At 38.4% G+C, this 15,236-nt stretch overlaps 1 protein-coding gene and 1 non-coding gene across 2 annotated transcripts in view; one reads left to right on the plus strand and one right to left on the minus strand.

Moving 5' to 3' along the window:
* Nucleotides 1-11,087: 11,087 nt before the first annotated feature.
* Nucleotides 11,088-11,194, minus strand: LOC119511035. The gene has a single exon (XR_005212124.1). It is a non-coding gene; the product is annotated as a U6 spliceosomal RNA (small nuclear RNA).
* Nucleotides 11,195-13,364: 2,170 nt separating this feature from the next.
* BTAF1 (B-TFIID TATA-box binding protein associated factor 1) overlaps nt 13,365-15,236 on the plus strand; it is a 131,866-nt gene continuing 129,994 nt past the window's right edge. The window contains exon 1 of the mRNA XM_037804151.1: nt 13,365-13,497. Coding sequence (XP_037660079.1) covers nt 13,484-13,497 — 14 coding nt within the window. The 5' untranslated portion in view covers nt 13,365-13,483. The remainder of the gene's footprint in view (nt 13,498-15,236) is intronic.

Below are 15,236 nucleotides of genomic sequence, written 5' to 3' on the forward strand. Positions count from 1 at the left end.
CCTCCACATGTAGTCTGGAGATCTCCTCAGCTAAGTATTCCAGGTTGTCATTTTCAAATTCTTCCTTCCATCTAACACCAGGACTCAATTTTGCCAAATTCTGTGCCACTTTAAAACAAGGATCGCCTTTCTTCCAGTTTACAACAACATATTCATCATTTCTGTTCAAGGCCTCGTCAGAAGTATCTTTAGACTCCATATTTCCATAAACAGTCTCTTTAAAGCAGTTTTGGCCTTTTCTATCAAGCTCCTCACAATTCTTCCAGAATCTTCCCCTTATCCATTTGAAAAGCCATTCCAACATGTTTGGTATTTGCAAACTCAGCAGCAAAAGCACCCCACTCCTGGTACCAAAATCTGTCTTAGTTTGCTAGTGCTGCGGAATGCAAAACACCAGAGATGGATTGGCTTTTATAAAAAGGGGGTTTATTTGGCTACACAGTTACAGTCTTAAGGCCATAAAGTGTCCAAGGTAACACATCAGTAATCGGGTACCTTCACTGGAGGATGGCCAATGACGTCCGGAAAACTTCTGTTAGCTGGGAAGGCACGTGTCTGGCGTCTGCTCCAAAGTTCTGGTTTCAAAATGGCTTTCTCCCAGGACATTCCTCTCTAGCAAGCTTGCTCCTCTTCAAAACGTCACTCACAGCTGCACTCTTTTTCCTCTCCTTGAGCCAGCTCATTTATATGGCTCCACTGATCGAGGCCCACCCTGAATGGGTGGGGCCATGCCTCCACAGAAATATCCCATCAGTTATCATCTACAGTTGGGTGGGGTGCATCTCCAAGCAAATCTAATCAGCATCAAAACATCTGCCCCACAAGCCTACATTAAAGAATATGGCTTTTTCTGGGGGACATAATACATTCAAACTGGCACAAGTGAGATCATATAATATTTGTTCTTTTGTGTCTGATTTATTTCACTTAACATAATATCCTTAAGGTTCATCCATGTTGTCATGTGCTTCAGGACTTTATTTTTTCTTACTGCTGAATAATATTCTGTTGTATGCATACAACACATTTTGTTTATCCATTCATCTGTTGATGAACACTTGGGTTGTTTCTATCTTTTGGCAATTGTGAATAATGCTGCTATGAACATTGGTATGCAGATGTCTGTTCGCATCCCTGCTTTCAGATCTGGGTATATCCCAAGTAGCTGTTTTGCTGGGTCGTAAAACTTCTCAAGGAATCACCAAAATGTCCTCCACAGCAGCCATTTTACATTCCCACCAGCAGTGAAAGAATGTTCTTATTTCTCCACATCCTCTCCAATACTTGTAGTTTCCTGTTTGTTTAATAGTGCCATTCTAAGAGGTGTGAGATAATATCTCATTGTGGTTTTGATTTGCATTTTCCTTATAGCTAATGAAGCTGAGCATCTTTTCATGTACTTTTTAGCCACCTGTATTTCCTTTTCAGAAAAATGTCTATTCGTGTCTTTTGCCCATTTTTAACTGGATTGTTTGTCTTTTTATTGTTGAGTTGTAGGATTTCTTTATATATTTATATATATATGTGTGTATATATATATAAAATATCAAACCCTTAGCAGATATGTGGTTTCCAAATATTTTCTCCCATTGAGTTGGTTGACTTTTCTCCCTTATGATAAAGTCCTTTGAAGCACTGAAATATTTGATTTTGTGGAGTTCCCACTTACCCATTTTTTCTTTCATTACTTCTGCTTTGGGTGTAAAGTCTAAGAAGCTACCACCTGTCACTAGATCTTGGAGATGTCTCCCTATGTTTTCTTCTAGGAGTTTTATGGTATGGTTCTTACATTTAGGTCTTTGATCCATTTTGAGTTAATTTTTTGTATAAGGTGTGAGATAGTGGTTCTCTTTCATTCTTTTGGTTATGGATATCCAGTTCTCCCAACACTATTTATTGAAGAGACTGTTCTGTACCAGTTGAGTGGGCTTGTGTCCCACAATTTTTAAAAGAAAATAAAGATAGATAACTCTTCTACTTCCATTACTCTTCTCAAATCCCATTTTACTCCCCACCCATTTCCCATGTAGGCATAGCCATCATGTTATCATTAGTTTTGGATGTATTCTTTCAATCCAGTTCTAATAATTTTATACTTGTTTATGGCAATATATGTAGAGCTTATGTCAAGTATATTCATTACAACTTTATTTATAATAATTAAATATTGGAAAAACCTAAATATCAATCAGTAGGGAAATAGATAAATTAAAGCATTTTCATATAATGGAATAGATCTTGGAAACATGTTTAAAATGAACTTACAAAATGATACTCTTTATTGTTTATGGATATCCATATATGTAGTAAAATGATAAAAACACGGCCAGGAGGTCTTCACACAAATTTCATAATAAGAATTATTTCTGGGACGGTAGGGAAAGGAATGGAATTGGAGAGGGGTAAAAGAAGACTTCAATTACATCTTTAATTTCTTGAGAATTTATCTGAAGCAAATATGGCAAAATACTAACATTTGTTAACCTAGGGTGGTGAGTACATGGGTGCATATTATACTCCATAGATTTGTGTTAGAAATACATCATAAATTTATAAATATTAATAGCATTGCTCTGTGACTGTGGTTTTTAGAAACTGTATCATAGAAATTGTACATTGTAAATATTGCTCTGCATCTTGCTTTTTTTACTCAACTTATGGTTTTGAACCTTGTCCACATTGGCTTATGCAGATCTAGTTTTTTTTTTTTTTTTTTTTGCTTTACTGCTGTTTGGCATCCCATCACCTGTCTTTATTTTTATTACATTTTATTATTCTACTTATGGACATTTAGGTTATTTCCCTATTTTCTGTTTGATAGATGAACAGTGCTGCAGTGAATACCTTTGTAGAGATCTACTGTACACAAATGTTTCTCCAGATCAAGAATCTTTAAACTGGGGAACATGTACCCCTGGGGATACTCGAAAGCTTTTCAAGAAGTTTACAGGCATGAAAAGTTTTAAGATCAATTTTCAAATCCTCATTCTCCATAGTTTACCTCAACCATAGGCCTGAGAATGGGCCTATAGCTGAGGTATAATGCTACTTCTTTTTTACCTCCTTTACAGTTGCACTTCCCCCACTTCATTATGGAAAGGCATAGTTCTCATCCTTCCCAAATCTCATTTGAGATTTCATACATAAAATTTAATATATGTGCATTTTATCTGAAACTGTTAGCCCATCTAAAATTTATTTTTATAATATTTTTAATTGTAGAATATAACATATATACATAAGAGTGATAACTTTCCAAGTGCAATTTAACAAGTAGAGAGCAAATTTCAAAGAATATTATAGGTTACAATTCCACAGTTTATTTCCTTATTATGAAATATAACATATATACAAAAAGGTAATATCTTTCAAAGTATGATTTAACAGTAGATATATAGGAAATTTCCAAAGTTATTATGAGTTCCAGTACTATAGTTTCAGTTATTCCCTTATTGTGAAATATAACATATATACAAAAAGGTATGGCTTTCAAATTACAATTTAACAAGTAACTATAGAACAAATTTCAAAGGATGCTATGGGTTACAGTTCTACCATTTCAATTCTTTCCTTCTAGTTATTCTAATACCCTAGCAACTAAGAAAAAGAAAATTATATAAAGATTCCATATTCATAATCCTTTGTTAAATCCCATCTTGTCTGTTGCTACCCCGTGCTCTGGTTTAATCACTTTCCCGATCTTCAGGAATGTCTAAGCAGTGACCACTTAACCTGCTCATGTTGAAAAAGGGTGTCAACTTTATGAGCAAAGGGGACACATTTAGTTGATGTTCTTGAAGAGGCTATTGCCTTTGAGTTTGGGGACTTAGTGGGCAGAAGAGCACTCTGAAGAATTTAAGTTTCTAATGAATAAACTTAGTGAATGAAACTTTTATAGAGTCTCAGATAGGAATCCAGGTGTTTTTTAAGGTTTTGGGGACTACTGTTGACTTGAGCTTATCATATTGTGGTCATTTGGCATATCTAGGTGAAGCTTGCATTGGAGTAACCTACAGGACAGCAACTTGACTGTATTTGAATTCTCTTAGTCACTAAAACCTTATTTTGTTGCCTTTCTTTTCCCTCTTTTGATCAAAAGGATCAATCCCTCGATGCCAAGGTCAAGCTCATTCCTGGAATCCATGTCCCACATCACCAGAAAGGCTCATCTGTCTTGGGGGTCCTATCCCATGTTACAGGGAGGGTGGTGAATTTATTTGCAGAGTTAGGCTTAGAGAGAGAAAGTCCACATTTGAGCAACAAAAGAGGTTCTCTGGAGGTGACTCCTAGGCATAATTATAGTTGGGCTCAGCCTCCTGTTTACAGCCATAAGTTTCACCTGAGCAAGGCTCAATATCAAGGGCTTGACTTATAAAGTAGGGGGTTCCTAAGTTCACATAGCATATGTTATATCCATGATAGTCCATCCATATCTCACATTATCATCACTTAGTTGTACAATCTTCATCACTCTCTATTTTTAACAATTCTCATGACCCAAAAATCTCATAGCTCTTGTCAGCCATTAATTATTTGTCCCTAGTATTTGTATAATACTAGTATGGTATTTGTATTAATTATAGTCTCTAGTAGGCAATGTGTAGAATTTTCCCATGTACCCCTCTGTTGTCAACTCTCTGTGCTAGTGTCATACCTTAGAAGTATATTATGCGGGTACCTATCTATATTTGTGGTGCTGATCTGTGGGAAACATGCCTTTAAACAACCCCTTTCATTCCTATTTGCCTTCAATACAGCTCTGATACTTATAATCCTATTAAAAAACAATTGTCAATCCTATGCATTACCATACCTTTGATTTTAACCATCATTAACATATCTGAACATATTAGATTATCATTCCTCCTCAAAAGCTACTGTCTTATCATTAGGTCCCCAATATTCTTATATTATAAGACATAGATTTTACATTGTTCAGATAGTTCATAGAAGTGGTAACATACAATGTCTCTCCTTTTGTGTCTGTTATTTCACTCAGAATTATATCTTCAAGGTTCATCCATGTTGTCATATGTTTCAAGATCTTGTTGCTTCTTATTGCTGCATAGTATTCCACTGTATGTATATACCGCATTTTGTTTATCCACTTGTCTTTTGAAGGACACTTGGATTGTTTCCGTCTCTTGGCAATTGTGAGCAATGCTGGTATGAACATCAGTGAACAAATGTCTGTTCTTGTCACTGCTTTCAAATCTTCTGGGCATATACTGAGGAGTGGAATTGGCAGATTATAGGGTAATTCAATATTTCGTTTTCTGAGAAACTGCCAAGTTGTCTTCCAGAGTGGCTATACCATTATACAGTCCCACCGGCAGTGAGTAAGAGTTCCAATTTCTCCAAATCCTCTCCAGCATTTGTAGTTTCCTGTTTGTTTGATGGCAGCCATTCTTATTGGTGTGAGATGATATCTCATTGTGGTCTTGATTTACATCTCCCCATGAACATTTTTTCATGTGTTTTTTTTTAGCCACTTGTATTTCCTCTTCAGAGAAATGTTTTTTCATGTCTTTTGCCCATTTTATAATTGGGCTGTTTGTACTATTGTTGTTGACTTGTAGGATTTCTTTATATATGCAAGATAGTAGTCTCTTATCAGATACATGGTGTGCCAGTTTGAATGTATTATGTCCCCTAAAACTCCATTATCTTTGATGTAATCTTGTGTGGGCAGACATATCAGTGTTGATTAGATTGTAATTCTTTGAGTGTTTCCATGGAGATGTGCCCCACCCAACTGTGGCTGATGACTCTGATTGGATAATTTCCATGGAGGTGTTACCCCACCCATTCAAGTGGGTCTAAATTAAATCACTGGAGTCATATAAATGAGCTGACAAACAGAAGGAACTCAGTGCTTCTGAGAGTGACATTTTGAAGAGGAGCTACAGCCAAGAGGGACACTCTGAAGAACGCCCAGGAGCTGAGAGAGGAGCTGTAGTTTGAAGACAGCCGTTGAAAGGAGACTCTTGCTCCAGAAAAGCTAAGAGAGGACAAATGCACCAAGAGCAACTGAGAGTGACATTTTGAAGAGGAGCTGTGGCCTAGAGTGGAACATCCTAGGAGAAAGCCATTTTGAAACCAGAACTTGGAGCAGATGCCAGCCACGTGCCTTCCCAGCTGACAGAGGTTTTCCAGATGCCATTGGCCATCCTCCAGTGAAGGTACCCAACTGTTGATGCATTATTTGGACACTTTATGGCCTTAAGACTGTAACTTGGCAACCAAATAACCCCCCTTTATAAAGGCACAATTATATGCAAGTTTAGCCTCTCCTTTGCAGTAACGAGCTTCATAAGGGCAAGTCCCATGATTGAGGGCTCGGCACATCAAATCGCCAGTCCCAATGTTTGTGACAACATCAACACCAGTCCAGGCGAGGATGTCCAACACATCCACACGTTCCCCCAGATCCTCGGGGCTGGGGACGGGGAGGCTGTAAATATATTTTTTATTATCTGCCCAAATTAGTCCCCCAGCTTTCTTTTGATTGCATTTTGTGTGGAATATTTTTTCCATCCTTTCACTTTCTGTCTCTTGTGTCACAGGGTCTAAGATGAGTCTCTTGTAAACAGCATATTGCTGGGTCATATTTTTAAATTCATTTGCCAGTCTGTGTCTTTTAATTGGAGAGTTTAATCCATTCACATTCAAAGTTATTACTGTGAAGGAAGTTCTTGAACCAGCCATCTTATCCTTTGGTTTTTAGTTGTCAGATCTATTTTTTTCCCTCTCTCTTTTTTTTCCGTTAAGTTATCCTTACTAATAATTCTTCATTTCTGTGCTCTTCTCCAGACCTCTCTCTCCATTCTTTTTTTCTCAGCTGATAGAGCTCCCTTTAGTGTCTCTTGCAGGGCAGGTCTCTTGCTAACTAATTCTTTCAGTGTTTGTTTGGGAAAATTTTTTAAACTCTCCCTCAATTTTGAAGGAGAGCTTTGCTGGATAAAGAATTCTTGGCTGGCAATTTTTCTCTTTCAGAATCTGAAATACCTCAGACCACTGCCTTCTTGCCTCCATAGTGCACACTGAGTAGTGAGTACTTAGTCTTATGTTGTTTCCCTTGTATGTGGTGAATTGCTTCTCTCTTAGCTGCTTTCAGAAGTCTCTCCTTCTCTTCAGCATTCGACAATCTAATCAGTATATGTCTTGGAGTAGGTTTATTTGGATTTATTCTTTTTGGGGCTCATTGGGCATCTTTAACTTGCATATTTAGAAGGGTTGGGAAGTTTTCCCCAACAATTTCTTCGAATACTCTTCCTAGCCCTTTACTCTTCTCTTCCCCTTCTGGAACACCAATGATTTCTGTATCTGTGCACTTCGTGTTGTCCATCATTTCCCTGAGCTCTATTTGAATTTTTTTTCACCATTCATTCTTTTGTGCTTTCACTTTCCATTACCCAATCTTTGAGGCTGCTAATGCATTCCTCTACTTCTTCAAATCTGGTGTTATGTGTCTCAAGAATATTTTAAATTTGAGCAACAGTATCTTTTATTTCCATAAGATCCGTATGGTTTTTTTTTTTTTTTTAATTTACTCTTGCAAATTCTTCTTTATGCTCTTTTAGGGTCTTCCTCATGTCCTTTACATCCTGAGCCATAATATTGATTTTTGTGTGTATTTCTTTGATCAATTGCTCCAAATTTTGTGTCTCTTCTGGCTTTTTAATTTGTTCATTTGGCTTGTCCATATCTTCTATATCCTTAAGTGCTTTGTAATTTTCTTCTAGCTTCAGGGCATGTGCTTGTCTTGGTAGGGTTATTTTGTGAAGTGCAGAATTAATTGAGCATTTATATATAATTTGGTTTGCTGGAATGCAGTTTCCCAATCCAACCAGCAGGTGATGCTCTTGAGTCACAGCTCACTGGAGTGCAGTTTCCCTATGTACCAGCAGGTGGCACTCTTGAGGTACAGTTTACTGGAATGCAGTTTCTCTAATGTACCAGCAGGTGGTGCTCTCAGGTAGGACTTCCCGGAACTTTTTTTTGGTGGGCGAGTCCAAACCGGGTGGGGAACCAATCAATGCACTGGATCTCCATATGCTCTTGAGAATCCCAGTCATGAGGCCCCATGTGGGCCCCGAGCAGGCAGGCAGAGAGCCTGATCAAGGGCACCCCACAGGTGGGATGTGGTCCCTGCCCACCAGTTCTCTGCTTGCCCTGCACCCACAAGTCTCTGGGGCAAGGGAAGGCCTCCTGATCGCTGGCATGCACCTCTCTCTTCCCTGCCTCTTGCCGCTGCACCCCCCCACCTCCGTGGGGGGCGAGCAATCGCCACCCACTGGGTTCCCCCATGGGAGTTCCCTGCCCTCCAGCTGCAGAGGAGCACCTCGCCAGCAAACCACCAAGGTAGGTGGATGGGAGTGGAGAGCCACTGCTCACTCCCTTGCTTGGTGGCTGTTTTGTTGCTACCAGCCTGTGTGTGGGGGGGGGGTACGGTCCAGTAGGGGAACACACGCTCTCCGTCCCTCCAGCCACCATCTCTGCTCCGTTTTTGTCAGGTGTCCCCTCCACGTACTGTCACATCCTGGAACCATGGTCCCTGGTGTCCTCCAGCACCTTTCTAGTTACTCTGATAGAGGAGAAGCCCCTCTGCCTCACCTACTCCACCATCTTCCTGGAAGTCTCATCCTAAAATTTATTTTTATGTTTAGCAGGAGGCAACATTATAACTGTAGATCTAATAATTTCATTCTAAAAGTTTAAATAATTTAACTGGATAATGTATATTTTTATATTCATATCAAGGTACTTTTGATCATATAAAAAGTCTAAAGTTAGTACTGGTATATTCCACTATCTTTCCAGAATCCTCTGCAGTTTTGGTGGGCATGTGACAAAGTTCTGGTCCATGAGATGTAAGTAGAACTCTTCTAAGAATTGATGAGAAGATTTTTGCTTTCTTCAGGCAAGACACTATCACTTCCTCCCACCTTTTCATTCTTCTTAGAAGTGTGATACCTGCAGCGAGGGGTAGGCTATTTTTCCATCTCTCCCAATAGCTTTGTGTCTCAGGGGAAACTGACTCCACCCTCATCTCCTGGGTTGTCTAAGGATAATTCCATCCCCATTGCCAATGTCTGGTTTTGTACCAGGTTTAATAACAGGTTTGACCCAATTCTACACATTTTAAGAAGTCTGCTGTCAGCTTCTTGGAAAGTTCTTCCCTGCTGTTAAAAGAGAAGCATGTTAAATTACTCACAATTGCAAAAAGATGGAAACAACTCAAGTGCCCATCAACTGATGAATGATAAACAAAATGTGGTATGCACACACAATGGAATATTATTCAGCCGTGAAACGGAGTGATTCTGGCACATGCAACAACATGGAAGAAACTTGAAGACATCATCTTGAGTGAAATAAGCTAGACACAAAAGAACAATATGATCTCACTGATATAAAATAATTAGAATAAGCAAATTCATAGAGTCAGAAACTAGAAAATAGATTAATAGTGACCAGGGTTGAGGTAGGAAGTGGAAGAGTTAATGCTTATTTAAATTGTATGGAATTTCTATTTGGGGTGATGGAAAAGTTTTGGTAATGAATGGTGATGATAGCAGCACAACATTGTGAACATAATTAACAGCATGAGTTATCATTTGAATGTGGCTAAAAGGGGAAATCTTAGGTTATATGTGTGTTACTAGAATAAAATTAAAAAAAAAAAGGAATGTGCAACACAAACAATGAACCCTAATGCAAACCATAGACTATAGTTAATAATCCAATTATAATAATAGTCTTTCATCAACTGTAACAAATGTACCACACTAATGAAAGTTGTTAATAATGGGTAATATTGGGGGAGCGGGTATATGTGAACTCTATTTTCTGCATGATTTTTCTATAAACCTACAACTTCTCTAATGAAAAAAAATTAAAAAAAAATAAAAACCAAAGAGAAGTATGTTAAGCCAGTTTTCTTCCCCTTTCTCCTGGATGTTTTCCTGTTGCAATATAGAAGTCTTACAGTTTCATGGTTCAAATTTATCTGTTTTTCCCCTCAATGATAAATATGTTTGTGCATTAAGAAATCCTTTGCTCCTCTGGGGTCAAAATATTCTTCAATATAGTCTCCCTAGTAGTTTTAAAGTTTTGTTTTTAATTTTTAGATCTTTAACCCATCTTGGCATATGGTATGAAGTAGGAATATGATTTTTCCTTCCATATAGTCAACTTTCCAACTTTCTTTGTTCAATAGTTCTTCCTTCTGCCACTGATTTTTTTTAAAGCAGTTTTTTTTTTACGATATATTCATATACTATACATTCCATCCATAGTGTACAGTCAGTGGCTTTTAGTGTAGACGTATAAACAGAGTAATGCATCATCACCACAGTCAATTTTAGAACATTTTCATTACTCCAAAAAGAAAAACCCCATACTCCTTAGCAGTCACCTTTCAATCCCTCTATCCTTCCCCAGCACTACATTAACCACTAATCTAATTTTGTCTCTATAGATTTATTTATATTTACATTTTATATAAATGGAATAATTCGATATGTAGTACTTTGTGTGGTTTCTTTCACTTAACATAACATTAAAATATTATTATTTTTAATTAGAGAAGTTGTGGGTTTACAGAAAAACCACGTAAAAAATACAATGTTCCCATATACTCCTGCTATTGTTGACACTTTGCATTAGTGTGGTCCCTTTGTTACAATTGTTGGAGGAATATTAAAATATTACTGTTAACTATAGTCCATAGTTTACAATAGGTGCATTTTCCCCCATATACCACCCTATTATTAATACCTTGTAATAGTGTCATATGTATGTTGTAATTCATGAAAGAATATTCTTATAGTTTTACTATTAACCACAGTCCATTGTCCACAACAGGGTTTACTGTGTTATATAGTCCCATGTTTTATCTTCTAACTTTCTTCTAATACATACATGTCCCCAAACTTCCTCATCAACCACATTCACAAACATAATTCAGTGCTGTTAATTACACTTGCAATAATGTGCTACCATTACCACTATCCATTTCCAAACATTTACAATTAACCTAAATAGAAATTCTGCACAAATTAAGCATGAGCTCCCCATTCTCTAAAAATATGGAACGCTTCATGAATTTGCATGTCATCCTTGTGCAGGGACCATGCTGATCTTCACTGTTTCATTCTAATTTTAGTAATGGGTATATGTGCGGCAAAGCAAGCACTCTGCCACTGATTTTTGAAGCATCTTTCTGATGGTAAAAATAATAGCTAATATTTATTTAGTACTTAGTATTTGCTAATATGTTCTGTGTTTCAACTCATTTAATCCTACAACAACCCTAGACCCACAGGTCTATGATCCATTATTTACAATTCTGAAATTGAAAAAAGGTCTGAAACCATACTCTTTTTTTTTTTTTCTTTTTTTTTTTTACTCACATGGCAACAAAACCTGACCAGAACTGACATATGGCTAGTTTTCTATTTATTCCTCTTGGTGTGAGTATTCATATATTTTGCTGCAGAACTACAAATGATTTTCATTATAGGATGCTGCCCTAGAAGCTGTACATACAGTGGGTTAGTTTTCAAAATCTGAAAAATTCTAATCTCAGAAAAACATCTGGCAGGCACTTCAGATAAGGATTGTGACCTAAAACTATTATTATCCTCATTTAACAGCTGAGGAAATTGAGACCTATATGTTAAGTCACTTGCTCAAAGTTAACAAAAGAGAATCACGTGGTTAGTAATATTTTTTGAGTGCTTCTTGGTTCACTCACATGGTTAAATGTTTTATATTATCTCCTTTAATCCTGACAACAACCCTATGAATTATCCCCATTTCCCAGATGAAGACACTGAAGTTTAGAGAGGTTATGCATCTCCTCTGGACACACAAGTGTTAAGTGTGGTGATAAAGGATTTCATTATAACATTGTCTCTTACAAATCAGTATCAGTCTTTTCCTCTCTTCTACATGTCATTAAGAACTATATATCTAATTACCCTTTAGATATTAAAGATTAACATTTTTAAAATGTTAATCAGATCATTTTACTCCAATGCTTGAAAGCGTATGACTTTCTACTGCATTCATAAATAAAATTCAAATTTCTTACAATGGTCCCTTTGTGCATCTCCCATCTCGTCTCAACAGTACAACAATCTTCTCTTAGGCCTTTGCACTAGCTGTATCCCCCACTTGGAAGATGCCCCAGATCTTCACACAGCTGGCTCCCTCTTGTCCATCATTCAGGCCTCAGCTTAATCTCTTCTTCAGTCCCTGTCCTCCCCACACCCCCATAACCTAATCTAGAGTAGGTCCCTAATCATTCTGTTTCATCATTCCATTTTACATAGCACTCAACCGTGACATTTTCTTGTTTATCTGTTTGACTTTCTTTTTCTTTCCATTAGAATGTAAGCTCAACCAGAAAGGGTACCTTTTTCTGTTTTGGACACTGCTGAACTTGAACATGTGTTTTATCAGATTTTGTCTAATAGTATAATCAATGCCTAGCAGAATGTCGGACCCAGAGGAGGTTCCAAATAAATAGTTGTTGAACAAATGAACACTGACCCTTCATTAAAGAGTCAATGAAGTTTAACGAATGAATAGCCAGATAAGCCTCCTGCCTCACCCCGCCCCCCCTTCCCCAAGACTCGAGTTCTCAAATCTGGTCGACTGAGAAAACAATGATACCAATATCATGAAGATATATAACTTGGTAAAAATCGTTGGCAGAAGACATTGTCTCCAATACCTATGTCTGAGGTCCCATTTGCAGAAATTCTGGCAAATATGGCAAACAATTAAGTCGCTTAAATGCCACTGCAGAGCTTTTTTGATTTCACTCCTCCCGCTGGCATCGCCACTTGGATGAGAACATTTTTATGTTCTTCTGATGCTGCTTTCTTTGGAGACAGCCTGGTTTGATGAGGCTCAAGGCATTATGAAGTTAGAAATCAAGGTTTTGAACTTCCAGACTGTTGGCTAGTTTGTTCGTTTTCTGGAAAATAATGGGATCCTATTTCACCTCCCCGCCTTTATTCAAAACTAGAGACCCTCTCCCGATCAGCATAAAGAGTTTTTTTTTTTAGGCGCACGTTGGCAACATCTAGCCGCGTTCCTTCAGTGCACCCGCGGCGCTGAGCCACCCGTGGCGCTGTGACGTCATTTCCGGCGCGTTGACGCTCTGGCCGGCGTGTGGACGCCTGCGTCAGCAAAGAGCGGGGCTGGGGGCACCGGGTTTGAAGTCGTGCGGGTGGGAGAACTGCCGCTTCCGTTGTCGTTTTGGACCCGGGTTCCCTGGCCGCTGCGGGGACGAGCTCCGGTTGGCGGCCGGGCAGATGCCTGAAGGCCCGCGCTGGGACATTCCGCGCCGCACCGGCCGCTCCCTTGTGCTCTGTGGCTTGGGCCTGCGCCGCTCTGCTCTCTGGAAACTAGCACCTCCGCGGCGCGGCGTGTAGCTCGCGGGGATCCGAACCGCCAGCGCCTGGCCATGGCGGTCTCCAGGTGGGTCTTGCTTCTGACGAGCAGACGGGAAAGCAGCCCAGGCGAGGCACGGTCTCCTCAGTGCCTCTGCTCCCAGAAAGGAGCGTTTCCCATTGTCAGCGGGCTAGGGCGCCTCCTTTCTCAGACTTTTGAGTTCGCCCCTCGGTGTGCGGGGCTTTCGTCTCGGGTTACTACTCATAAATCGGTTCAAGAATGTTTTTTTTCTTGTTGAGTAGATCCTTGGCACGTTAGAGCTAGTTTTTCTCATTCCTCAGCATGTTTTTTCTTCTCTGGTTTCTCTTCCCTCTTTCAGTTCTAGGAGAGTAAGTTTTTTTATCTTTCTCAGAATACTAAGGTTGATCCTTAACCTCCATTTCACAGGAAAACTTTGGTTCTAAGCTGTCGAAATAGGGGAGACTTGAATTACTGTTATCTAAGTGACCTAATTTTATTAACTTTTAATTTACACCTTTAAAGCTATGTTCCCTCCTCAGTTCTTTTTTCTTTCTTACATTGCAATGTAATTCTTCCTTTTATTTAGCAGTAAACATTTAGTCGCCAGTATTGTAATCTTAAGCAAATTCTTGTATTCTCACCATCTTCCTTTGCTAAGGGGTGAAGGAAGTCTCACAAATCCTAAATTACTTTAAAATATTATCTGTCAAGAGGAAAGTCTAAGAAAACTTTAGAAAAACCAAAGATATTACAGCTATATGAAGTTCTTTTCTCCAGGATAACAGAATGGTTGAAAAACTTTTTGTCAGAGTTTTGATTTTGGTGACCAGATGTATTGTGTGTAGGTAGTTCTGTAATAGTGATCAGAATTCTCCAAGTTATTTGGAGTTGTTGAGATAAGTTTTCATCAGAATGGGTCCTTCTACCATTTAGAGCTGGAGGAAAAATGAGGATAGTTCAGAAAACAATACTTTTCATTCATTTTTTTGTAATTAATCAACATGTTCCTGAACACATGTGCTCAAGCTTCATCTGTTTTGCAAGGGAAAGGATAATCCATCCCTCACAAAATCCCTAGACAGTGATGAAATAGTGTGTGGGAGAAGCCCGTGGGGGTTGGGTGAAGGGGTTGCTAGGTACCTGTAGAAAAGGGCATCCAATTTTTATTTTATGAGTTAATTCAGTCTGTTCAATGTGAGGAAATTCTTACTTCATGACATGTAGAACTGACTTCAGAGAATACAAGTGGTATTTTCAGTTTCTGCAGATACAGAAAGATGTATCTAATTTGTTCCTTCCATATAAATACATAAAGTTATAAGTTGATACATAAACTTAATATGAGATTTGTTTATTGGGTGATACAAAGTTTAAGGGTATGAGACGCTCTTGATATTGCCTTCTTAGAGCAGATGGTGTATATTTTCAGTATTGGTTGTTGCTTTATAGAGACAAAATGAAGGTATTTTAAAAGAGCCTAATCTGCTTTGCAAGTACTAATCTATTTGCAGAAGTTTAGGGCACCTTATATTTCCGAATGAGTGACTGGGTTTTGAAGGCTACTGCCTTTTATTTCTTGACATTGAGTATGGAAGGATACTACTTGTTTCCCCCTGTAGATCTTTCTTATTCATGTTGCCAAAATTCTGTTAAATTTAACATAACAAAAAAACCTGACATTTTGTGAGTACCTCCTGCATTTAGTTTGGTAATAGATAGGTTCAAAGAAAATGCTTTAAGACCCTGTATGTTTTTGAGGTACTGTCAGTTATTGACTTTTTCATCTATGGATTCAGTTTAATGGT

Source organism: Choloepus didactylus, chromosome 15 (assembly GCF_015220235.1).
Source record: "Choloepus didactylus isolate mChoDid1 chromosome 15, mChoDid1.pri, whole genome shotgun sequence".
Taxonomy (NCBI): Eukaryota; Metazoa; Chordata; class Mammalia; order Pilosa; family Megalonychidae; genus Choloepus; species Choloepus didactylus.